General features: G+C 38.0%; 1 protein-coding gene across 3 annotated transcripts; it reads right to left on the bottom strand.

The window, feature by feature from the left end:
• Positions 1-26,355, bottom strand: WTAP (WT1 associated protein). Of its 3 annotated transcripts, none has more exons than XM_082668544.1 (8): positions 26,169-26,355; positions 19,591-19,628; positions 16,177-16,232; positions 12,879-12,937; positions 11,716-11,843; positions 7,815-7,993; positions 2,698-2,852; positions 1-1,282 (listed from the first exon to the last, which is right to left on the bottom strand). In XM_082668544.1, exons 2-8 carry the CDS (start codon positions 19,618-19,620, stop codon positions 699-701), a joined length of 1,191 nt encoding a protein of 396 aa, XP_082524670.1. In that variant the 5' UTR covers positions 19,621-19,628; positions 26,169-26,355; the 3' UTR covers positions 1-698. The 3 variants fall into 3 exon arrangements, with proteins under 3 accessions (XP_082524670.1, XP_082524669.1, XP_082524671.1); XM_082668543.1 differs by lacking the exon at positions 26,169-26,355 and adding an exon at positions 25,875-26,025; XM_082668545.1 differs by lacking the exons at positions 1-1,282; positions 2,698-2,852; positions 26,169-26,355 and adding exons at positions 7,462-7,597; positions 25,875-26,025.

Here is a 26,355-nt window from a genome sequence, read left to right as displayed (position 1 = left end):
TAAGGAGTTACAATAAAAATCTTTATTTAAGTTTGGTCAGTACAGGTGAGATATACTGGAGTCACAGAGCAATATGCATTAACAGGATACAACAATTCATAAAAACTGAGTAACTATGCACACAGTTTCTTAAACATTCAGTCACCTAAAGAGAAAATGCACAGATGTATGGTGGAAAAAACTGTATCTAACACTGAAACTACTATAGGACTCCTTCAACAAGTCCAACTTTCAGTGATAAAACTACTGTACTGGGCAGACCTGGCAGTCATAAACCCACAGCTATGCTAACAAGTCTGAACGGTGCGTAAGTACAATAACAGCATGAATAAGAATGCCCTTACACAGCACAGGTTCTAGGATAGACACAGATTTAAACAGACATCATTGTGTTACACTTTAAGGAAAGGTTTCCATTTACAACTTCACATTAACTCATATAAAAATAACCTGACCCTACACAAAATGTCCTTTTAGCAACATTCAAAGTAATTAACTGTTACAGTTTCCAAAGTGGCAGAGGTATTGAAGCAAAAAGAAAAAAAAAAAGGAAAAAAAAGGAAAAAAAGAAAAAGGGAAAGGAAAAAAAAAAAACACCCACAAAAAAGGCAAATTGTGACAAAAGTATGCGTTAATTTTCTGGACAGTATCCTCTCCCAAATTAAATGACACTGTATAAAAATTTGCTGGAAAAATTTTTACAAAACTGAACCCTGTACATTTACACTTGAGTCCAAGCCATTCTGAACGTGGCGGGAACCCGCAGTTCGGTTACCTTTCCCACTCACTGTTTTCTCCTCTTGAGGGTCATGATTGGAGTCTGTGTCATTTGAGTGGTGTGTGACAGAGTTTTCACTGCCCGTGGGAGAGTCTACACTTTCATACCCCGCACTGAGTTGGTTTACGTAACTACTACCTCCTCTGCCAGTTCTCTCCTCCGAGCTGTTGGAGGCCTTATTACCATTCCCTGGTGAAGAAGGGAAGTCATCTTCGGCTGTGTCCCCCTCCCTGTGAAATCCAGACCCAGACGTCCTCTGCCGGGAGGAACTGCCATTACTTGGTCCGTTGGCCAGACGACTGCAGTCTTTACCTGTGGCCTCTGCCTGTCCTACAGGCTCAGAAGATGTAGTCCTGCTGGTACTCGGGCCTGGGGCTTGAGACTGCTGCTGTTGGTACTGAGCCAACTGCTGGCGCGTCTCCTTCAGTTGTTGCTGAAGAACTAGAATGGTACTCTGCATACCCTCTACTTCTTCGTCAAGTTGAATGATGAAGTCATTCAGTTCTGTGCAAAGGAGAGTCAAACCTACTTTAATATCTCTTTTAACATATTTAAAAATATTTCTTAGTGCCTGCACAAAGCCAGGCAATCAGTAAATGTTTAAGTAAACAAATACAATTATAAAATCACAAGAGTACTTTAAAATTTTGCTTGGAATGTTAAAATAGCCATTCAACAATGAGTTTGTTTTGGGGAGGAAGGCAGAAGCTTAAAATAAATATATTAAAGCAACTAAATTTAAATTTATTCAAACTACCTAGCCACATAAAACTGGTCACAGCCCACAGAAGCTGCTCCACGTCTGCTGAGCTGGGGCCTCATGTCCAGCCCCTTACTCCTCATCCTCCGAGCCAATGTCTCAGCTCCACAGCAGGTTAGCCCCTGGGGAAGTGCGGTCCTCTACTCTAATACTCCAAAGAAGCCTATGCAGTCATCAAGGATTATCCCCCATCCAAGAACAAAATTCAGAGAAAATAACTCTTGAAAACTGATAAAAATACAGATGTCTATTAAGTTCTAAAAAGTCCTTGGGGGTGGAGGGGGAGTTCATTTACTACTATACAAAACCTCCTATTTACTATATTTATAAATAGTGAGAGCTAAGAACCATCACTTTGAAAAGGCAGTTTTAAAGATATTGCTTGACTAGCGACCTTCTTTGCAATTAACTACAGTTTGCAATTAATCTAATCTCCAGAGCTTGGGTATTTTTCTTACTACTAATCTTCCTCACAAAGGAGAAATAGCATGGATGAAACTATACTTGCCCAGCGAAAATAGAGATGGCGGCTGACAAGTTGCGTTTGTCTTAGCAAAGAACTATTACATCTTATTCACTAAATAGGATCTTAAAAGGTAAAATCAACTATATACTTTTATTTATTTATTATTTTCTATTTTTTGCCGTGCCGTGCGGCTTGCAGGGACTTAAGTTCCCTGACCAGGGATGGAACCCGGACCCGGCAATGAAAGCACCGAGTCCTAACCACTGGATCACCAGGGAATTTCCACAATCAATTATATATATTTTCAGATCCCTGGAAATAGCCAAATACTTCCAAGATTTACACTTACAGAAATTGGTTGAATGAAGATATTCCCTCTTTTAAGCACTGAATATAAATTTATATAGCTACATAATACAACAGCCTTTCTATCTTTTGCCAAATCCCACCCCTAAAAAACAAAAACTTCTTATGAAATTTGCACAATAAACAATTCAGGGGCTGGGGGGGGAGGCTGAGGGGACCGCTAAGATTAAATGGCTTTGTTTGCTGACTCAATTGGAAATATTTCACTTATAATTTTATAGAACCATTGGCAGAGATGAGCATATACACTCTAATCTATAATACTCATGCCTGGCAGTATTTTAAAGCCAGTGCAAACTTAACCAAACTTTTCAAAAAACCCCTTACCATCCTGACTGCTTTTAAGCTCCTCACTATATTTCTTCTGTAAAGCCAATTCTGCTTCAAGTTGTGCAATACGTCCCTGGGACAGCTGCCTTCCAAGCTCTTGATTCTCCTGGATAAGCATTCGACACTTCGCCATTAACTTTTTGCCTGTTTGGCTGTAAAGGAAAGAGCCATTCATCACAAAATGAAGACAAAACTCTCTACAACCTTCTTTGCTTGCAATTATTACAACGATAGATGTAACACGTACAGAACATAACACTATGTCACAGCAGATGCCTCCCTACAATTACCATCTTCTTTTTGGAATACATCCATCTTGTACATTTCAGTATTTTGCCAATACAGCAGCAAAAATTTTAAAAACCTAAAGAAGAAGTACCTAAATGGCCACTTTTTGTTTCTATTAATAACTGATTCTGAAATCTATTTTTATCCCAAATTATAATTTGAAATAGAAACAGGCCAGTTAATTAACACACATTTTAGATATACAGTATTAGTAAAGCACTAAGGTACTTAGCTTTATGGAACAGAAAAGTTCTTGAAAGGGTAAATGTAACATCAACCTCAAATGTAAACTTCTTTAAAATACCTAATATATAAAAATCAGCACCTATAAATATATAAATGAATGAGAGTATATTTATTCCTGCTAGATCAGCATTTTTAAGGATGCCTCTTAATAGGCAGTTCTCACAAGAATGTTTATTTACTGCATGAAGTGAGGCCTGTTCAGTTACTGTTTTTAAAAAGCCTTCAGACTATTCCTATTCACCAATCCCTCATTTAATTTCATATGATACATATACTTTTGAGCTGTCTTAAACTGGGATGAAAGTTTTTGAAATTTTAATATTGGTATGTGGTGAAGATTTTATCCATGTTGAAAAGATTACTCTTAGGACACAAAAATAAGGTTGGAGTTACTTATCATAAATAATGCAAATATGTAAGTGTGTGCCAAATTAGGAGTGCCATACTTTCAACAAATTAGTTACCAAGTGCTAGTGCAATGTACTATAGACCTCTGTGCATATACACAGTAATTGCAAAAATGCAATCAATGTTCATCCCCTATATTACTATTAAGGATGAGATGAATTTGAAGTAGTATATCAGGCAAATGAAAGCCCTATTAAAGGAGTTAAAAGAAGAAAACAATAGAAAGTGTCAGCAAAAAAATTCTTTAACCAGTAAGGTCATTCTGAACTTTACTCCATCACAAGAATATCAAACTGTCCCTATCCAAGTTTCAAAGGTAACATCACAATTATATACTTAAATTAGAACTCTTTAAAAGTGATTCTTTCTATTCTTATTAATGAGGCTAAAGAAAAGCAGTGAAGTTTTATTGAGACACTGTTACTGGGGCTTTTGGTTGCATTTTTGCAATTGCTGTACACACACTTTTTAAATGTTTTAAGATAGGAGCACTTTGTAAATGTTTCTCATTCTTTGGCTCCGTGTTGCAAGGTTCTTTTATCAAGAGCACATGTTCTAACCCAATATGATTCAAGCAAAAGTTTTTAATACATTTTCCTTACACAAATCTCTGGTAAAACCTGGGGTACCACTGTGCAAAGGAGCCTCAGATGAAAACCATGAGTTAGCATGTGGTAAGGGTTTTTTCTCTACATGGCAACTTTATTAGCTGATATTTCTGTTCATTGTTATTACAGCTCCAGATATCCCCCATTTCCTATAAGCACCCTCAGACTTTAGTCTCTAGGGAACAAGAGTTTACAAATCAAATGAGGAATAAGAAACACGCACCATCATCTAAGACAGGGGCATTCCTTCCACTTTACTGCCTATGCTCCCACAACACTGCTTTCTTGCAAAGTATATAACATCAGTGTTTACCAACCTGAGAAATCTTTTATATGAATTTTTAAAACACAGACAATAGTAAAATCAATACATTGTGACCTGACTTAACCTCATATAAAGTATCACAAATTCTAATGCAAAAAAAATTCATTTATGAAGTCATGCCTTTTTATAAATGCCTGTTCTAAAATAATCCTACCACTTCTAAACTTAGTGATCACTTTAAAACAAATCTTCAAAAAACTGCTGTTCTTTAAACATTCTGTAATTTTACTATGTCATGTAAAATTTGTGTTGTGTTCATCATATCACAAAAGATGGTAAGAATCCAATTACAAGTAACTTGTCTTTGGAATCATTTTACCAAAAAAAAAAAAAAAATCTAACTCATTCCTAAAAATCAAATAACCCACAAAGAAAATACAATAGGAAATAATTTAAGAGAATGATTTATAAGAAAGAACGGACACTGTACACTGCTTTGTCATCAAGGGGAAGGGAGACAGGGTATTCTGAAGAGGTGTACACACAAGTACCTAAATGTTTAAATGCAAACTGAAAACTGTCAAAACACTGCAATATATCCCCCTAACTACTCTAAAATATATGCACTGTCACATGTATGAAATATTTTAACTAAAGTGGACAACATAATTCATGAGATCTTTCTTAAAACAGAATAAAAAAGTGGAAAACAAAACAAAACCCACATAACCCATTCTATTTGAATTATTCCAGACAGAGTATTGATTGAGGACTATTTGTTTCAAATTAATGATGTATTTATACCACCTGATGAACTCTGGCTTATAGCCTACTTTTTACAAAATAAAAACCCATTTATAGGTAATTAAAGTAAATTATGATTTACTCATACAATGAAAATATTATATAACCATTAAAAATGGTAAGTAATTTAAATATAGTAAAAAATGGGAAAATGCCCAAGGATAAAGTGGGGTGGGGAAAGCCCTGGCACAAACCATCTGTATGTATGTATACATGTCACATTTGTTTAAAATCAATATATATATATATAATTACTGTATATGCACACAAATTATCTTAATGATACCCAAGAAATTTAAAAGTGCTTACTACTCCTGCGGAATTGAACAGGGAAGGGCAAGGTCACACCCAGGAGTAAAACTCACTTTTCACCTCCACTTTTCTTTACACTGTTTCAATTTTATACATTAGCATGTGTTACCTTATTAATTAAAAAAAAGTTTTTAACAGTAAGAAGAAAAAACCCACTTCAAGGTGACTGTTACCTAAGTGGCAAAGAAAGATGCTTGGCTAAATTTGAGTACATGTTAATGATACCTTTTATGAATTATTTCCTGACCTACTGAGAATACATAGGTCTTCTCTACTGTGATCTTAAATGGCATAACATATACACAAAAGCCTTAAATCGGGCACAAGAAGCCAATTTCAAACAGATTTGGTTACTTACCCTCCAACCCCCACAAGCAGTGAGAACTTTAGAAGCGATTTCTTGCCGTGAAGTCACACAAACCACTTCTCCAGCCCACCCTCTGCCCCACAACCAGTTCCCTAAAGCACACACATACAAGATACTTACAATTTATTTGAATGATTAAGAGAGAACTTAAGTCACCCTTGTTAAAACTGCACTTAAACGTTGGGGCAATCTGGAACATTTATCTTCCACTCATCTTAGACTCCATTATCACCAAGTGAAAATTCGAATTGGTGACTTATAGAATGATCTGACGAAAAAATTCACCTCCAGGATTGGATGGAAGCATGAAGAAAATAATGCCTCATTTATCTAAATGATCAAATGAATTTGCTAGAAATGATCACTATACCTTGTTTTTTTTTTTTTTTTTCCAATTCACAAAATGTCTCACTTAGGCCAGCCCACAGTTCCAATACATTCTGTCCCCAATCTTCTGGCAGGCACCCTGTGAAGCTGTCCCACATTAATGTCTACTGCAATATCCTGGGACAAGGTGTCAAAAAGCAACAAGTGTCAAGTCTCCTTGTCTTTTATGATACCAGCTGGAAAAAAGTAGGTCTTTAAAAAATGAGACACAGAGCCTTTTCCTTCACTTTGAAGAGCACAGCAACAATTTTTTCGAAATCAATCTGCTCTCACAGCCCCCCCAAAACCAAAATGTTAAAAGTACAACAAAATCATCATAGTAATCCTTGAACTTAAAAAACAAAACAAAACCAAAAACAAAACAAAAAAAAAAAACCAACTATTTCAAGGCACATTTAATTTAATATCAAGAGTGCAATACAAAAGGCCCAAATACAATGAAGGAACACATTCCCCCATTAACACCAACGACAATGCTCTTTCAACATGTGCCTGTTGAATGGAATGGGGATTTAATAAATTTCACTACTGAAAAAAATAACGCAGTGAGTCTCATCACAGCTAATATCCTTATACAATCTAGTTGTGAAATGAATGTTTATAATGCTTCAAACAGTTTAGACCTGAAGTTTGATACCACACCTTCATTATTTGTACAGTCCCCAATAAGATTATCTACAGTATTAGCAACCATTCAAAGAACAAACCATTGAGTAAAACCACATTGATTTAAGGCTCAATCAAGTAATATGGAGCCCCAAACTAAATGGTTAAATATATGAACTACTTGTACTGACATCTATTATTTGATTCTCTCATGACTATTAAGTTGGTTCTTAGCAAATAAACCCTTTAAAGGCAAAATTCACCTCATTTGAGTTTGACCCAGAAGTTCAACAACAATCACGAAGTCCACAGTCTTATTGGCAAAACTGATATACAGTGTCTCTAAGTCACTATGCTCAAGGTTAAGAGCGATGCATATTCCATCTTTACATTTACTGGAATTTTACATGTTCAATTCATGATTTTAAATCTCTAGGTTTTCATTCCTCCAAACTGTCTGAAGACACAGTGTGCCACAGACTTAAGACTTCTGTTTCTCCCTCTATTTTCTTCAAACAGAAACACTTCTCAAGTGTCTACATGTTCTAGAAGGGGAATTTTTCGGAGGTGGCCACTTCTTCGGAATAGTCCGACGCCATCAGGCCTCTGAAGCAAGGGGAGGGGGAAGAGAAAAAAGCTGAAACACAAGGTTCATCTGGTAAGTTTTACATTACCCATTACAAGCTGGATAGTATAAGAATGTGGCTTTTTGGCTCAAAAAGTCTGAGTCTTGGTGTGGAAACGAGTACTTGGCTGTCCCACCACAGCTTTCTCGTAGTGGGACTGTCAGGGAAGTCTTGACTGGGGAGTATGATTTGTTTACCTATCAGGCGTAAACTTCCAGGCACTCAGTTCATTTTGGGCTTGTTCCAGTTTGTCTTTAGTCTGTTCCAGTTCACCTTTCATTTTTAGGAAAAACAAGTTGATCGCTGGGTCTACCATTGTTGATCTCAATTGGGCAACGCTAGGCTGCTGGACTTGCTTGAGGTACTGGATTTGAGTCTGTGCAAAGCAAAAAAACACCAATTACTACCAAATCCAAGGAAACATACTTAAGAAGAGATAAAATCCCTTTCATTCACTGGATTTACCAACTTGTTTGTTAAGTCCTTTCCCCCCTTGATCATAAAATCCTCTAAAAAAAGTACAAATTAAAAACAACTATTTGGGAATTCCTTGGTTAGGAGGGTCTAGTGGTTAAGAGTCAGTACTCTCACTGCTGGGGCCTGGCTTCGATCCCTGGTCAGGGAACTAAGATCCCGCACGCTCTGCAGCCAAAAAAGAAGAACCCCCCCCACCACGAAACTATTTAAGGTTATCCATGTAGAAATAAAGGCCATTTGATTGCACTCCGTATTTAGAAACTTCAAATATAAGGAGACTAACACGTTGGCAACCAAAACAGTACAAAAATCAATCAATCAATCACTGTTATATTTACTAAAAATGCTGATGCCCACTGGGGAAAAAAAGCAAAGTTTAAAATATTACTTATGTAAGTAAATCTGTGCTTATGGGAAATTAGTCTATACACAAGTTCCCTAAAAATACATCAGGTTACAAGGTTATAATTTAAAACATATTTGCATTTCTAAATTTAAAAATGTATAGTACTTACATATTTACATGAGTTGGCATTACAGCTTTATAAACAGCACCTTAACCCAAAATTAAGCATTTTTTCCCCCTCCAAGTAGATTTGAATCACAGCATTGTAAGGCTGGAAGGTGACTGACCTGGTCCAAACTGCTTATTTTTGAGAGATTAAATAAGCCAACTGTCCAAGGATAGTTAGTTCAGTGCCAGTACTAAAACCAGAATTCTTGTTCTCAAGCCTCCTGACTCCCAATCTAGGGCTTTTCCCACCATACCAAAACCCTCTGCTTACATATGAAACCTTCAACTTCAACTTTGGTTGTACTATTTACTAGCACACTAAAAATACATTTCTAAAATATGAGATACAGTGTATCATCATTAAATGCATCACTTTCTTCACACCCAAAGTAGATCTGGTTCAAGATCCTGCTCCACACTAAACCTTAAACAGGACTGAATCTAGGGCTTCCCTGGTGGTGCAGTGGTTAAGAGTCCGCCTGCCGATGCAGGGGACACGGGTTCGTGCCCCAGTCCGGGAAGATCCCACATGCCACGGAGCGGCTGGGCCCGGGAGCTGTGGCCGCTGAGCCTGCGCGTCCGGAGCCTGTGCTCCACAACGGGAGAGGCCACAACAGTGAGAGGCCCACGTACCGCAAAAAAAAAGGACTGAAACTAACATTTCCTAAGCAGCTAATTTCTACCATAAAACATACAAATATAGTAGGATACATTTAGTTAGTATTTCACTGAGCAAACAGAACTATTTTTTCCTCTTTTAGCTTAAGGAATTTTAAAAGTAACTCATTTTAAACCAAAAAGTACACCTATTTATTCAATATAATGCAAGCTGCTGAGGTAATCTAACAGGAATAAAGCATGCCATGTAACATATAGCATGTACCACTATCACTAAAGAAAACACTGCCTCTCTTACACGAACATAGTTACTAGTATTTAGATTACACAGTGAACGGCCCTCATCTGCTACACATAAGCTTGCCATTTCCTTGTGTTTGCTCCTGCTGCCCTCTCTGCAAAACTTCACTGTGTTCTAACTGAAAGAGCAGTGAGTTCTTCGGCTGGCCTGTGCAGAGAAGAGCTGTAAAAAAATGTGGCTGGAAAAAGTTAGGTTCTACTTGAAAACACTCTTAAATATAGGTTGAGATGACAAAAAGGGTGATGAGGCATCACCAAAGGCCCTGATTAGGCATAATATGATCAAAACTGCCAGTGTATATGGAATGGCTGCAGAATCACTGAGATGAGTCAACAGCACATACTATCTAGGCAAGTGTTAACAAGTATCTGGACTAGAATGTCAAGAATAGGATTCAAGAGATAAAAAGAAATCAAGATGCATTGGTTTTATGAGACATTATCATCAGCACCATCCATTCACACTTTACCTACCAGGTGCTAGCACTCTGAAGGTAAGATTCATCCTTTGCATGTGTAAGCATCTGGCACAGTGCCATGTTAACAGGGAAACCTAAAACTATTAATGAGTAAATGGTAGAACCTAGAGTCCTAAATATCACAAAAAGAAAGAATTAAATGGTTTTGAGACTAGGCACTTGAGAAGTAGTACTCATGCCATTAGACGTGAAAATCCTAAGCAAAAAAAAAATTGAATGGTATGGGTGGGTGTTACAGAAAAGAAACAAAAACAAAAACCCTATATTCAAAATGTTGGTAAGACTTCTTGGAACCAGGTATCTAGGTTAAAAAAAAAAAAAAAGCCAAAGGTGGGAATGGTCAATAGTTGAAGTTAGGGAAAGTAAAGGCATATGAGTGCTGAGAAAGAGAAATTTCTTAATACGTTCATTAGTGACTTTACAGAAAAAATATCAGTGGCAGTGCAGATGGAAACTAAATTGGTAGAAACAAAAGGAATGGTGAGAAGATAGAGAAAATAACAGAGGCTACTCTTTAACAGGTAAAGAAGTCATTTTGAAGAAGTGAATGGGACTTCCCTGGAAGTCCAGTGATTAAGACTCTGCACTTCCAACGCAGGGCACAGGGGGCGTGGGATCAATCCCTGGTCGGGGAACTAAGATCCCACATGCCGCACAGCACAGCAAAAAAAAAAAAAGAAGGAAAAGGGACTAAAGACTTTTGTGGAAATGTGGACAACAGACAGCGTCTGCACAAGAAGAATAAGGATTGTGATTAAGCCCTAAAGAACATTTTACTGGTGAGAGAAGAAACAGAACTGTGACCCACAGATTATTAGTTTCCAGTGACCAGAATATTGCCTTATGCATTAGATTTTAATAACTATCAAATGGAGATTACACAAAAAAATTCAGGAAAATTTCAGCTTTTAAGATGAGAAACAACAGGGAATTCCCTGGCGGTCCAGAGGTTAGAACTCAGCACTTTCACTGCAGGGGCCTGGGTTTGATCCCTGGTCAGGGAACTAAGATCTCGCAAGCCGCGCAGTGCAGTCCAAAAACAAAAAAACCAAAGAAAGAAAGAAAGAAAGAAAAAAAAAACTATTAGGAACAACAGGAATAGAGCTGCCCCTATCTTATATAACTGACATATACAAACACTAAAAGAAAGGGCTAAGACTGTCAAAGACAGCATAAAACTGACTCTAAATTCAACCCCAGAGCTAAAGGATCAAATATATCATTAGATTTCAGATCTATGTACACATGGCAAATAGTACGAATGAAAGATTAACAATTAAAAGACATGGTAGAAGTTGATGATACTAAGAAAAATAACTTTATGCAGAAAGGGGTAAAGACAGCAGAGGAGAAACTAATCAGACGGCTTGCTTAGTAAAGACTAAATGCTGCTTATACCCTCAGGTATTAGTTACTTAAAGATATCTGAACCAATATACTAATTCTTATAAATCATGGAGATTTCAGAGAATAATTTAAGATTTTTGACTTCTTGGCCACAGAAAAATTACTTTAAATCCAATAACGAAAGGTTATCTATCAAAATTTTACATTTAGCACATTTAAGCTCAAAGTATTTCTACCTTAACAAAATGTGCATCTATAATTCCTATTAAGTAACAAAATTAGCTTAATGTGAATTAATACATGTCATCATGTGACCCAAAACCCAATTCCTCAAAAAGACTTTAAAACATTTGAAATACTTACAGTACACTCCTGCATCTCTTGCTCCTTGGTTGCTAGTCGCATTACAAGAATGTTTTCCCTGCGTGCAGACTCTTGTTGTTGTTGCTTTAGTTTTTCTTCAGATTCCCTTAAGCCAGTTACATCATTAGCTGATGATTAAAGGAAAAAAAACCCCAACATCATGAAATATAATTTTCAAGATCAAACTGAACTAACCAAAAGAAAGTTCTGATTGCCTTTGAACAGATGATAAAAACCACGGTAACAAGTTTAAATCTTTACTTTCTATTCTACCAATGCTTCTGTAACAATGAAATCTGTTCCTGATCATGAGTGCTCTTTTAGGAGTTAGTGCTGTTATACGGGTCCACAGCCACTTAATGCTAGACGGGATTACGTTGTTATGGTCTAATCTGTTGCCAACAAACACCAGGAAACTTCGTTATTTGCATTTGTTTATACTATGAAGTATTCAGAAAGTCCTGATTAGTACCGTTTTTAACCTATTCAATATAAACATGCCCATAACTGCAGAGACAATTATTACTTTAAGTTTTCATAATGTTCACAACTTCTATGGATTATACTATAATCATAAAATAATTGAGATTTTAGGATATTAAGCTTTCTGAACTTGGAAAAGTGTACTGGTTTTTATACTCACAAATATTATGTTACTCTAACTCAGTGAAAAGTGACAAAGACTAAATTGGTCTGAAGACTAAATTGTATTATTTTTAGCAGATGTTGAAAAATCCATAAATACATAGCTGTATCCTATTGTTACAATTTAAGCTATCATAAATTTAATACTGGTTGCTTCTCTCTTCTAGAGTAATAACTCATGCTTCACTTGAAATTTCTCTGTGGAAGGGACACATCAAGGAAAGTTTCAAGTAGTTGTGAATTTCCCTATCTATGCTCTCTCGGAACCTTCAGTTAAAAGAGAAGTGCTATTCTAAGATTATTGCATGTTGGTCTTCTCCAATGACTGCGAACTCTTCAAGAAGAGACAGCATGTCTCATTCACCTATTTCTTAGCACCCAGCATAGTGCCTGGACAGAGTTCCTCAATAAAATGCTTGAATAAAAATTACTTAGTAAAACCAGTTATCCTGTGCTTATAACAACAATCTAAAAGGCAATAGTCACATAGTCTTTAGAAAGCTAAAACTCAAACTTACAGTTAAGATCTGTGTACTTGCCCTCCAAAGCTTGTACATACGCTTCATATTGTTTCCACCTAGTACAAAAATAAATCCATATTAGTTATGTTTAAATTGCTTTTATTAAATATACTAGAAAACCACATCCATAAGCTTTAAATAATACTGAGAATTCCACTGCATGAATTTTAATGTCTCTTCCATTTTGAGATAACCAGAAATCTAGTTTACCCATAATAAATGAGTCACTTCAAAATTATTCCTTCTCAACTTACAGGAGTTAGGTAAATGGAAATACAGAGAAAAGTGTTCCCTGCTGAAAATACACCAAGCAGTGTTCCCGTGGGTCAGATCACACACCATACAGGACTTTGTATCACTGATGTTCAGCATGTTGCCTGGATTATGGAAGCTGACTGAAAAACTTAACCGTACTTTTCAGATATGCTCTCCACCTCAAACAAAAGGCATTTAAAAAACATGCCTAGGGACTTCCCTGGTGGTGCAGTGGTTAAGAATCCGAATGCAGGGGACATCGGTTCGAGCCCTGCTCCGGGAAGATCCCACATGCTGCGGAGCAACTAAGCCCGTGTGCCACAACTACTGAGCCCACGCTCCAGAGCCCGCATGCCGCAATTACCGAAGCCTGCATGCCTAGAGCCTGTGCTCTGCAACAAGAGAAGCCACTGCAATGAGAAGCCTGCCCACCGCAAAAAAGAGCAGCCGCTGCTCGCCACAACTAGAAGAAAGCCCGTGCGCAGCAACGAAGACCCAACGCAGCCAAAAATCAATAAAGTTAAATAAAATTTAAAAAACATTAAAAAAAAATTTTTAAGTGCCTGATTATAAGGGACTGAAGGTTATCTCGGCTCTTACGTGAAAATACCACGTGATTCTCTCAAAGTAACAACAACAACAAAAAAGTGTGGGGGGGAGAGAACATACTATTTTTCAAAAGCGTATCTAATTAGCAGAAACAACTTCCATACATGCCATATGCCTTCAGGACCTTTCTTCATTATATTCCTCTACCCTCAAAATACAGGCCATATTAGCCGCTCTTGGCAATTACTGCAGTTAACAAACTTTCCCCAGTCTTACATTTAAGCAACTGCTCCTGGAAAGTAAGCTGTCTGCCACCTTGCTTACTTAAGAGCTGTTTTCAAGGTGCTCTTCAGTTACAGCTAATTAAAATTTACTTTGATTTTAGAAAATATTTTTATAATCTTAAAACCTCTGACAAGTTTGCTGTGAGATTTATTAACATTACAACACAATGAACAAAAATATTCCATAATATCAAGCTAATCCATTCTACATAAAGACTAGGCCAAGGGCATGCTCATTTTTACGGCCTCTACAACCTAGGACACAAAGAGGAGTTCATTCAACATTTTGGGATGAATAAAGATGTTTTGTGGAGGTTATATAAGAACTATTTATTTTAGAGGAAACGAGAAATATAAAAGCTCAGGGACTTCCCTGGTGGCGCAGTGGTTAAGAATCCGCCTGCCGATACAGGGGACACGGGTTCGAGCGCTGGTCCAGGAAGATCCCACATGCAGCAGAGCAACTAAGCCTGTGTGCCACAACTACTGAGCCTGCGCTCTAGAGCCCGCGAGCCACAACTACTGAAGCCCGAGTGCCTAAAGCCCATGCTCCACAACAAGAGAAGCCACTGCAATGAGAAGCCCGCGCACCACAATGAAGAGCAGCCCCTGCTCGCCGCAACTAGAGAAAGCCCACGTGCAGCAACGAAGACCCAATGCAGCCTTAACTAAAAACAAACAAAAAATATATATATAAAAGCTCAAACCACAAACATCCTCATCAAGTAGAAAAAAGAGACTAAGTAGCAGTTAATTTAAAATCACAAAGAGAATTAATGAGGAAAAAACCTACTTAAAAGTCATAAATGAGAAGTCCCTAAATAAATTAAACTACCTCAAGAATATAAATTGCACATGATTTTTAAAACCTTAAAGGTAATTTAACATAAAAAATTGTTCCTGATTTTTAAATTAAGATTATAGTACCGATTTCTCCCCCAACAGTTAAATCAAGAGACGGCACATACTAACCAGAGGAATTATCTAAGAAAGGATAAAAGGCAAGGAGTGTACCATATCAGAGGTACAAAGAGAACATCAACAGTATATCACAAGCGTCTACATCAGCAGGAAAGGGCAAAAGTATTTTAAAATACTAAGTATTTAAATTTTATGTGCAGGAAAATGAAGGTATGCAATAGAAAAACTTCTATGCATGAGATTACGGTAAAGGAAAATAAAGAGCATGTCTGCAATAGAGTGTAGCTAGTTAAGTAAACAAGGGTGGGAAATTATCGGGCTCTAGGAAACAATGGAGCATGTCATCTGTGTTTCCCTATCTTATAAAACCACCTTTTTCTCTCCCCAACTTCCACTCTGTTAAATTTACTCAGTTCCTCAAGTAAAAATTCCTTGAAATTTCTAGAGGAAAAAGTTCAATGAACTTGCAGGTTGCTCTGAAATATTCATTTTATTTTTATCTAAAAGTTACCTCGTAAAAAACTTACCATAGTGATAAAATGCAAAAAGAATATATTTAAGTTATAAAATACAAAACATGCGTGATCCCATTTTCTGATTTCTTACATTTGAAAAACGAATAATATAATGCTGTACTTGACAATCTGCTTTAGTAAGACATTTTAAGATAACCACAGAAATTCAGAGCTGGAAGTCATCTTTAAAAGTAATTTAATCCAACTGCTTTAACTTGCAGATAATAAAATGAAAGATATATAAAGTTAAATGAGTTGACCAAGGTCACAGTTATGAGAAAGAGTAACTCTGCTTCACCAGTAAATAATATATTTCTTCCACAACGAGAAGAATATCCTTAAGGAGTACAACTTTTCCATGTTACGCAGAAAAGTAAAAAAATTAACTACATCAAAACAAGTCTATTCATTTGGTAAACTGAAAGCTTCCTGAGAACAGGGTCTTTCCCCATAGCAAGTTATACACATGAAGTACAAATGCTTTTCAAGTTAAAGTTCTGAATATTTGCCCTCTACAAGAAAAAAAGTCAAGTTACCTATCAGTCTAGAAGTTACCCAAGCTAGTGCTTTAGTTCTTTGAAGTGTTATGCTTTCCCCAATGTTTATATAATGAAGAAATAGGCCGTAGGAAAGAGGTTCAAAAAATATATTAAATGATTTGAGGATGTATTAACATTAAAAACAAAACAATACCTCACATAAACACTATAGTACAGAATCACAACATAATGTTCTATAGAAAGATTTTTATTTGGTAAAAGAACATTTTACCTGAGAATTAATTCATCTCGTGCCATAACTTTGAAGTCTGTTTCACTCAGTCGAACCTATAAAGAGAATTATGATACAAACTAAGTGCTCTTTCTTAAGGTTTTAAATATTAAATACCATTGGCACTTATATTCTTATTTTTATGAAGACAGGATCATACTTTTAATCCCTCAACTGCTGGTTTCTGTTATTAGGAATCCCCTTTTTACCAAAGACACACAAAGCTCCTCCCAAAAGGAAGCCTGTACTGAAATGTCTGAAACTTAAATGGCTCAGTACATACTACGACGTTTTTTAAAAAAAAGTCTTGGGCTTCCCTGGTGGCGCAGTGGTTGAGAATCTGCCTGCTAATGCAGGGTACACAGGTTCGAGCCCCGGTCTGGGAAGATCCCACATGCCGCGGAGCAACTAGGCCCGTGAGTCACAACTACTGAGCCTGTGCATCTGGAGCCTGTGCTACACAACGAGAGGCCACGATAGTGAGAGGCCCGCGCACCGCGATGAAGAGTGGCCCCCACTTGCCAGAACTAGAGAATGCCCTCGCACAGAAACGAAGACCCAACACAGCAAAAATAAATTAATAAACTCCTACCAACATCTAAAAAAAAAAAAAAAAGTCTTATTTTTTGGAACGAAGTTTTTAAAAGGTGGACTATTTGTTATCTTTAAAACAGGTATCGTTATTAGGAAAATGCAAATTAAAACCCAATAAGCTATCATTACACCCTATTAGAATGGCTAAATAAAAAAATAGTGGTAACACCAAATACTGAGTGAAGATGCAGAGAAACTGAGCCTTCATACATTGCTAGTGAGAAAGTAAAATGGTACAGCTGCTCTGGAAAATAGTGTGGCGAATCCTTTTAAAACTAAAAATGGATGTTCCATGCAACTCAACAGTTGCACTCTTAAGCACATATTCCAAAGAAATGAAAATTTATTTTCACACAGAAACTTGTACACAAATGCTCACAGCAGCTTTATTTGTAATAGCCAAAAATTGGAAACTACCCAGATGTCTTTCAACAGGTGAATAGTAAACTATGATACCATGAAATACAGCAATACAAGAAACAGACAACCGACATATGCAACAACTTGGATAAAGCTGAAGGATATTATGCAGTGTGAAAAAACTCAAAGGATATGTAATACAGCATAATTTCACATATACGACATTTGTGAAATAGCATAATTTTAGAAATGAAGAACTGATTAGTTGTTGCCAGGGGTTAAGTTAAGAATGGAGTGGGAGAGGATGGATGTGGCTATAAAAAATGGCGTAAGAGAGACTTGTGGTAATGGTTCAGGTAACTATTTTGGTTGTGGTGCTGTTTACATTAAGTTACAAGTGATAACACTGCATAGAGCCACACACAGAATGCACGCACAACCAGGGAAGTCTGAATATGCTCTGTGGATTGTACCAATGTCAAGTTCCTGGTTTTGATATTCTTATGCAAGATGTCTGACAGTTATGCAAGATGTTAACGCTGAAGGAGGCTGGGTAAAGAGTGCACAGAACCTCCCTGTACATTTCTTTTTTTATAAAGTTTTTTTTTTTTTTTTTTTTTGCGGTACGCAGGCCTCTCACTGCTGTGACCTCTTCCTGTTGCAGAGCACAGGCTCCGGACGCGCAAGCCCAGCGGCCATGGCTCACAGGCCCAGCCACTCCATGGCATGCGGGATCCTCCCGGACCGGGGCACGAACCCGTGTCCCCTGCATCGGCAGGCAGACTCTCAATCACTGCGCCACCAGGGAAGCCCTAAAGTTTTTTGTTTTTTTTTAAATTTATTTATTTTTGGCTGCGTTGGCTCTTTGTTGCTGCACATGGGCTTTCTCTAGTTGCAGTGAGCAGGGGCTACTCTTCGTTTCTGTGTGCTGGCTTCTCATTGCGGTGGCTTCTCTTGTTGCAGAGCACAGGCTCTAGGCATGCAGGCTTCAGTAGTGGCACGAGGGCTCAGTAGTTGTGGCGCACGGGCTTAGTTGCTCTGCAGCACGTGGGATCTTCCTGGACCAGGGCTTGAACCCATGTCCTCTGCACTGACAGACGGATTCGTAACCACTGGGCCACCAGGGAAGCCCTTTCTTTTTTTTTTTGCTGCACTGGCTTTCATTGCAGCGCGGTCTTTCTCTAGTTGCGGCGAGTGGGGGCTACTCTTCCTTGTGGTGCATGGGCTTCTCATTGCGGTGGTTTCTCTTGTTGCAGAGCATGGGCTCTAGGTGCACAGGCTTCAGTAGCTGTGGCACATGGGCTCAGTAGTTGTGGCTCGTGAACTCTAGAGTGCAGGCTCAGTAGTTGTGGCGCATGGGCTTAGTTGCTCCACGGCATGTGGGATCTTCCCAGACCAGGGCTCGAACCTGTGTCCCCTGCATTGGCAGGCGGATTCTTAACCACTGCGCCACCAGGGAAGCCCCCTCCCTGTACATTTCTTTACAACTTCCTATGAATCAGTAATTTTTTCCAAATAAAAAGTTCTTTAAAGTGGGCATAATATTCTAATGAGATGAAATTGTTTTGCAAATTGAGAAATATTAAATGTTTTCTCTATACCAAAAGAAGATTGTAAAGCTGAGGCACCTCTCCTACTTTAATATAAAATTAAGTCTTATTAATTTCCCTTATAAGATATTAAAACATTTTTCTTTATAAAAATGTTTCAAATTGTAGCATTTACCAGTAACATGTTACTATCAGAAAACAGAAAAGGGAAAATCATTATACCAGAATATATTAAAAGCCTAACAGAAAGCACCCAGTAATTCTCAAGACTGTTAAAGCACTTGACCCCAAAACTTAGGACAGAAATTTCCGTAACATTTACTATTTAAATTGTCCACTTAAATATTCACTGGTTAATAAGCACATACCCCTACTTTCCCAACTGAATTATAAATACCCCTTAGAAACTGTTATTCTTTTGTAACCTCTTTTGTGTGTGTGTCATAGTGACTAAACTGAAGAAAAAATGGGGAAAATGAGACTAGAAAATAAAACTTCAGAGGAAATGGTAGAATCTAAGAACCAACTAGCTGTAAACTGTTTTGAAAAATATGGAAGTGGTTCTGCATTACAACCAAAGGGATTTAAGTTAGGAAAAAAAAGAAAATAAGTAACTTATAGGATCTTGTAAAATAATCTCTTATTTTGACATTATTTGTAGTTATATAGCTGGGAATATTCATATGATAAAGGCTACAAGTTGACCATGGGGATGTCATTATTACAAAAGTTTTCCAAAGGCTGAAAATATTCTAAAATATATTACATATTAGATACAACGTCCCACACATTATACACCCATGATGCTATTAATATAAGGCAAGGGAGTAAACAAAAGCAAACAATATGGATAGTGCCTTCAACTCTATTAGTCAAAAGAAGTGCTTAGAAACTGCTGAAAAAAACAAACCTTTTTAGGAAGAGGTTCCTCGTTGGTCATCTTGAATCCTAGAAAAAAGGAATAAAGAGAGGAAAGTCAATTGATTTTCTTCCAGTTAAGGTAGGAAGAAAAAAAGACTGGCTTTTTCAAACGAATTTATTACTGAACTCAGTTATGACCAAATCATTCGGTTATTTTTTTAAATTAAAATAAACCTTTTAGGAACGAAATTGAGTTACTTGCAGTGAAGTGGATGGACCTAGAATCTGTCATACAGAGTGAAGTAAGTCAGAAAGAAAAACAAATACCGTATGCTAACGCATATATATGGAATTTAAAAAAGCGGTGCTGATGAACCTAGTGGCAGGGTAGGAATAAAGACGCAGACGTAGAGAACGGACTTGAGGGCACTGGGTGGGGTGGGGGGGAAGCTGGGATGAAGTAAGAAAGTAGCACTGATATATATACACTAGCAAATGTAAAATGGATGGCTAGTGGGAAGCTGCTGCATAGCACAGGGAGATCAGCTCAGTGCTTTGTGACCACCTGAAGGGATGCTCAAGAGGGAGGGTGGAAGGGATGCTCAAAAGGGAAGGGATATGGGGATAAAATGTATACATATAGCTGATTCACTCTGTTGCACGGCAGAAACTAACAACATTGTAAAGCATTTATGCTCCGATAAAGTTGTGAAAAAAATTATATACCTCTTAGACTAGTTTTAGATTTACAGAAAGGCTGCAAAGATATTACAGGGTTCCCATATACTCTACACCCAGTTTCTCCTTTGTTAACATCTTACATTACTATTGTTATTAGGTTTTTTTTTAAACTCTCTTATAAAAAAGTTGATCATTCTTTGTAATGTTGCCACAAAGGATTGAAAGAAATATAATCAACCACTGGACCACCACGGACATCCCAAAGAAATACAATTTTTCAATGCATTCTTACAATTGCCCTGTGAAAGACAAATCTGGCAGCAGAAGTAATAGGTTTGTGCTGAAGTCCGATACTGGCCTCAGGCAGTATCTCAGGCATCTTGTTGAAAGGACAGAGGAAGGGTAAGACCAGTTGCTAAGCCTTTCCTTTTACAGAATTAACATTGTTATAGTAAGGTCAAATCTATCATCCTCATGATAATTCATCACTACACAATGCAGGTATGAAGGTATTTACACCTTAATAAAAATATCCCTACATTATTTAACTTCATGTCACAGAATAATTTGTATCTCAAAATTAGCTTCTTTTATAAATTTACATAAAATTCACTTAATCCTGTTGAAAAAGATTAATGACAGAAATACTCTCATTAACTTTATTATGCTTACTGAAAAGACTTGTGCTATTTCCTAATATTCAAATTTAACAAAGAGAAGCTAATTTAAAGTTATTCCTAGGTATCCTTTCTAGCAGCAAAGTCATAAATGTTCCCTTACATCTTAAACTTTCTTTTTAGTTTATTTTACCTGCCCATACTTACTACAAATTCCAAACAATTAAATAAGTAGCGAGTAAATAAGTCACAGAGATATAATGTACAACACAGTGACTATAGGTAATAATACTGTATTACGTAGATTTGAAAGCTGCTGAAAGAGTCAAAATCTTCATCATAAGAAAAAAAGTTTTGTAACTACGTATGGTGACAGATGGTAACTAGATTTATGTGGTGATCCTTTTGCAATGTATACAAACGTCAAATCCCTATGTTGTACACCTGAAAATAACATGTCAATTATACGCAATAAAAATAACTTAATCAAAGAATTTACAGTGTAAAACTGAGTTTTAAAAGCTACTTGACTTCTTGATGAATATCTGAGATTCCTCAAAAGGAGATGATTTTCAATACCATTTTTTATATTACATACAATCCCAATTCAAATATTCTAATCATACTGTCACTAAACCCTGATTTTCAGATTAGGTACACTGAGTTGAAAAAATCAGTACATTTTAAGGAAAAAAATTATATATTGATCATATCATAAATTAACTGCCTTAATTCTTCCCTCTTTGATAATCTTATCATTGGATGTAAAACAAAAACCTGAGCATATATCATTAGTTTCTGAGCTGATGGAGTTGATCAAGTCTCTATGACCAACCAACACCTATGAAGACATGACCATATTTCTATGATTTAAAAATCGGTATTTTTTCTCTGAATTGGCCCCTGCCTACTTTAGCCCCCTTATCACCCAGTTTATAATCTCTATTGCAAGTTATAGACAGCTGCTTAGTGACTGATTATCCTAACGTGACTCTAGAGTGAATCCAAGAACTTGGAAACAAACGCTCACCATGTTCACCTCCAGAGGCCTGACTACTTATATTTTAAAATGGTTTTAATGGGCATTCACTCCACTAGACTGCAACCTCTTGGAATCCACAACTCAAGTTTAACATTTTCTTTGAACTTCCCATTTGTCCAATGCTAAATAGTAGGTAAATATCAATAACGTACTAATAACGTATTAAAATGGTACAAGAAAATTTGAGCCATTTGAACTTTTAACATACTTAAATAGTATATAAATGTGTACCTATATGTCAGTCTTCTGGTTAAATCCTTCTAAAGGCTTCCCATCTCAAAACTGTGCATGTGGTACATATACACAATTGAATATTTCTCAGCCATAAAAAAGAATGTAATAATGCCATATGCAGCATGCTGGCTTCTTAGTTGTGGCATGTGGGATCTAGTTCCCCCGACCAGGGATCGAACCCTGGCCCCCTGCATAGGGAGCCCGGAGTCCTACCCACTGTACCATCAGGGGAGTCTCCTGTTTTTGTCTTTAAGCCCCACTGCAGAATTCTTGGTGACCTCCAATTCTCAGAATTCTAAACAGCAAGTTATTTACATTTTTAACACTGGCTTATGTTCTCTCTCCTTTTAAAAAGCTTGACGCTGGGTAGATTCTAATAACACACTGCTTAAAGAATACCTACATTTTCTTTATAAAAATAGATGTTTAAATTTGTAATGTAAGTCAGGGATAAATCCAGGTTTTGTATATGTTTGCGTTTCACATGTTGACTCTCAATCACAAGTCACTCCACATGTTATGGAATATGTGACTTGGGAAATCAAAGCATAAGCATTTAGTAAGAAATTCCTCCCTTATCTTTAGCAGATGAAAAGTCAATCTTTGCTTGAGATTTCATGATATGCCACAACAGTTAAATGGACAGTGTGACAAAAGGCAAATTAGAAACAGGCTTAAAATTTGAAAGCATCAACATTCAACTATTTAATCAAAATAGAACCTGGTTCTCAATTCTGACTCTCCCACTGCACATGTGCTGTGAAATTTATTACTCCCCAGGGCAATTTTTTTTTTTAGCACAACTGACAAGCACAATACCATCTAAAGTTAATTCTACATTCATAAAGACAATGGATATTCCAGGTTCTTAGAACAAGCTATTTTCATATCAGAAAAACAGAATGACTGAAATATCATTTGGAGTTGAACCCTGAGTCTTGAAGGGAAAAAATGAATATATACCCAGTGCTATGAATCACTTATTTAATAACCACAACTTCTACAGTCGAAGTTAGTTTCCATTTTCCAGATGATGAAAAGGGTTATGAATCATTAGGTGATTAGCTCAGATTAAAACAGCTACTTATTAAAAAATGGGGGGGGGGGGTAGAGAATGCTAGAGAATTAGCATTAGCTAGAGAATGCTAGAATTCTAGAATGCTAGAATTCTCTAGCATTAGCTAGAGAATGCAGAAAAGCAAAATAGAAAAAAAGCAAAAATTGACAAATTTGGCTACCTTTTAGCAAGTTTAAGAGGACTGGCTAAAACATGGTTTTATGTTTTATGTAAAGTTTTGTTATCCATGTGGATAATTCAGAGGTAATATAGCTCTTAAGTTTAGACCATCAGAACCACCATCTACTCCTGATGCCTTTACACTGAGAAACACCTTATGATGGAGAGTTCGGTTTTGGTAGGCTAGGAGCCTAGCATCCCAGATCTCAGTACTTCTCTGGCTCTTAGCATTATGATCCCAAGTTATGCAACTCAGTTCTCCCTTAACAGAGAAACAAGTACCAGCCAACACTTCAGTAAGAAATCACCTACCTTGCTGAAACTCATCACAACTAAACGTAAGAAACTAATAATCTGACACTGTATTAGCCTAGGCACTGTAGTAGAAGTGTACTTGTTAGGAACTGGAAGACCAATTTTTCTTGACTATGTATCAGTCATGTGATCTTGAGCAAGTCACTTTCTCTAGATTGCAGTCTCCAAATCAGCAAAAAGAGGATACCAGTTTTGCCTGCCCCACAAAGTGCTACAAATGTCAGTGTTTTAAGTGCCATAAAAATACTATACAAACAAAAGATATTTCAAATAAAATACTAACATTAACATAAAAGAGAATTTTAATGTGTATTTAGGAAAGATTAAAGTAAATTCCACCAACTACATTTTCAAGAGTTGAGAATGTTTATTTATAGCACTGAATCTAGCCTGATACACCGCCTTAATATCTAATGGGATATACTGTTATAGGAATATTGAAAAGTTTTGCTCTAGTAAGCTTAGTAATAGAAAATACTTAGATGCAGAAAAATAGAAGGTAATAAAAACAAGAATAAAACCAAGTACTATCTACATCTTGCTTTGCAAAAGCAAAGCAACAGAAAATTTTTAAGAGCAAGAAAAATACTTTTTTCAAGAGCAAGATAATGTACAATTGAATGAAAATGATCAAGACCTCTAAACAAAGAATATTTTCAAGGGAATTCTATATTACACCGATACATACATACGAGAGTGTAACGGACTCTGAAAGCTGTAACGTACTGTACAAATACAATTATTACAACTCTCATCTCCATGCCACAAGGCTGCTACGGATTTTCTGTATTATACCAACCCATTTCTGACAAATACTCAAAATTCAATCAGGAAAGCTATATATTATGAAGTTCTATAAATTATATGAACTAAGTAAAAAATAGCAGTGCCTGGGATACACTTTTATCAGTACTTTTGTCCTTTGGGAGTTAGAAATTTAGGTAGTTTGCCTAAGTTCCGCCACTGAGAAGTGAAAATACTGATCTCTTAGCTATGGCTATCTGCTTAAGATAACGTAAAATCTGAACGCACTCTAGGAATACAGCCACCAAAACCCTTGAAATTGAACCTCCTCTTTATCACGAGCCCCAATTTCTTTCCCAATTTCTAATGCACCGCAATTTCTTTCCCCAACTTGCCTAATCAGATGCTACTAAATGTCATGTGTACATATATAACACTTAGGCATCTTGAAAAGATTTTCACGGTAGCTCTATACGGGGTTTTAAATGTCTACAACATGTTTATCTGTCACAGAAGTCTTAATGGTCAAAGTTTTTAAATAAAAAACCCGGTCGATAATCACTTTGTTGTACACCTGAAACTAACAACATTGTAAATCGACTATACTTCAAAAACAAAACAAAACAAAAACCCGGTAGGACTTGTGGTGACAGACGCGTGACTTCCACGTATCCTCCTCAGCAATGGAATTAACTAAATTCTGAGAAGGAAAACTACATGGACAACTCAGGACTGTAACATGATCATGAAAGTATTTCTTTATCTTTTTAAATCTCGGACAAAAGAATCGTTTCTTGCTTTATAAACACGGTTATTAAGGATTTTAACACAGTCCTCTAGGATCAAATATCCAACTGACTTCATGAAAACAAACTTGGACTTTTCCTATGTGCTCCCATGAAATATGGTTTAAAAAATTAATAACAGCCTTACAGGGATCCGAGGTGAGACTCTAAAATTTCACGAAAACCTCTAATTCAATAAATAATCTTTCTCTTTTTAATTCAGAACGCATGCCATCATCTAAAAATGGAAGTCCACAAGACAACGCAGCTGCAATATTAAGCTACTGCGCGACGTGCGATTTGGTCAACGAACGCTGCTTTCCTTCCCCTGCTGAACTCATTCGTGCCGCCAGTCCTCGCGCTCCGGCCGAGGTGGGAGCCGGCGACACCGGGGCGGGGACTAGACGCGCACCGAGAAGGCGGCCTCCGATTGTCGCCCGCCCCGCGGGAGCGCCCACCTAGCCCCCGGGACCCTGAGGACGGAGGTAAAATGGCCTCGGGGTGGCGGAAGTGTCCCTGCAGGCGGAAAGGCGGCGCGGCTAACGGGAGGCCGGCGGGCCCGGGAACCCCGAGTCGCCCCCTGTGCTCCGTCCGCCCCTTCCCGGGCCGGGCGGCCGCGCCTCAGCCCTGGGGACCCCGAGATCCTCGCCGCCGCTCCAGCGAGCGGCCCGCACCTACCTCTCCTGACGGAGGCCGCGCCGGCGCCGCCCAGTCACATAGGCTGACCCCGCGCTACCCGCTCGCTGTCCAGGCCGCCCGACCCCGCTGCCGCCGGCCCCCGCGCTCCTCCTCCCGCCACAACCCCGGCTCTCCCCTTTATTTGCAGGTCTCGCTGCCACAAAATGGCGCTGAGGGAGGAAGCGAGGTCCCGTCGCCCCACCCCCTTCCCGCTCCTCCCGCCGCCCCGCCCCGCGACGCCGCCGGCGCCCGCCCGCTTCTCCGCCCCGCCATGTTAGCGCCCGGCCCACTCACCGACCAGTTGTCTCACGGACGCGGCCACAGCTTTCCGCCCGCCGGGCCCAGCCGCGGGGAGGAAAGGCGAAAGGAGGGCGCCCGCTGAGGGCCTCGAGTCGCTACAGGAGGAGCTGCGCCTGGTGGCACGCCCCGCGGCCGCTGAAGCGCTGCGACCTCGGCGGGGGCGGGGAGGGAAGCGGGCCTC

The sequence above is a fragment of the Grampus griseus genome, assembly GCF_964374135.1.
Source record: "Grampus griseus genome assembly, chromosome: 13".
Classification (NCBI taxonomy): Eukaryota; Metazoa; Chordata; class Mammalia; order Artiodactyla; family Delphinidae; genus Grampus; species Grampus griseus.
The sequence above is the reverse complement of the archived record's forward strand: the minus strand, read 5'-3'. Positions and strand labels throughout refer to the sequence as shown.

Bases quoted from the DNA above. Each gene is read 5' to 3' on its own strand.
- WTAP (XM_082668544.1), bottom strand. From the start codon at position 19,620: ATGACCAACGAGGAACCTCTTCCTAAAAAG. The intron at 16,233-19,590 runs GTTTGTTTTTTT...TTCTCTTTATAG, and splicing joins AGGAACCTCTTCCTAAAAAG to GTTCGACTGAGTGAAACAGA. The intron at 2,853-7,814 runs GTAAACAAATCA...TTTCCTTTACAG, and splicing joins TGGAAGTTTACGCCTGATAG to CCAAACAGGCAAAAAGTTAA.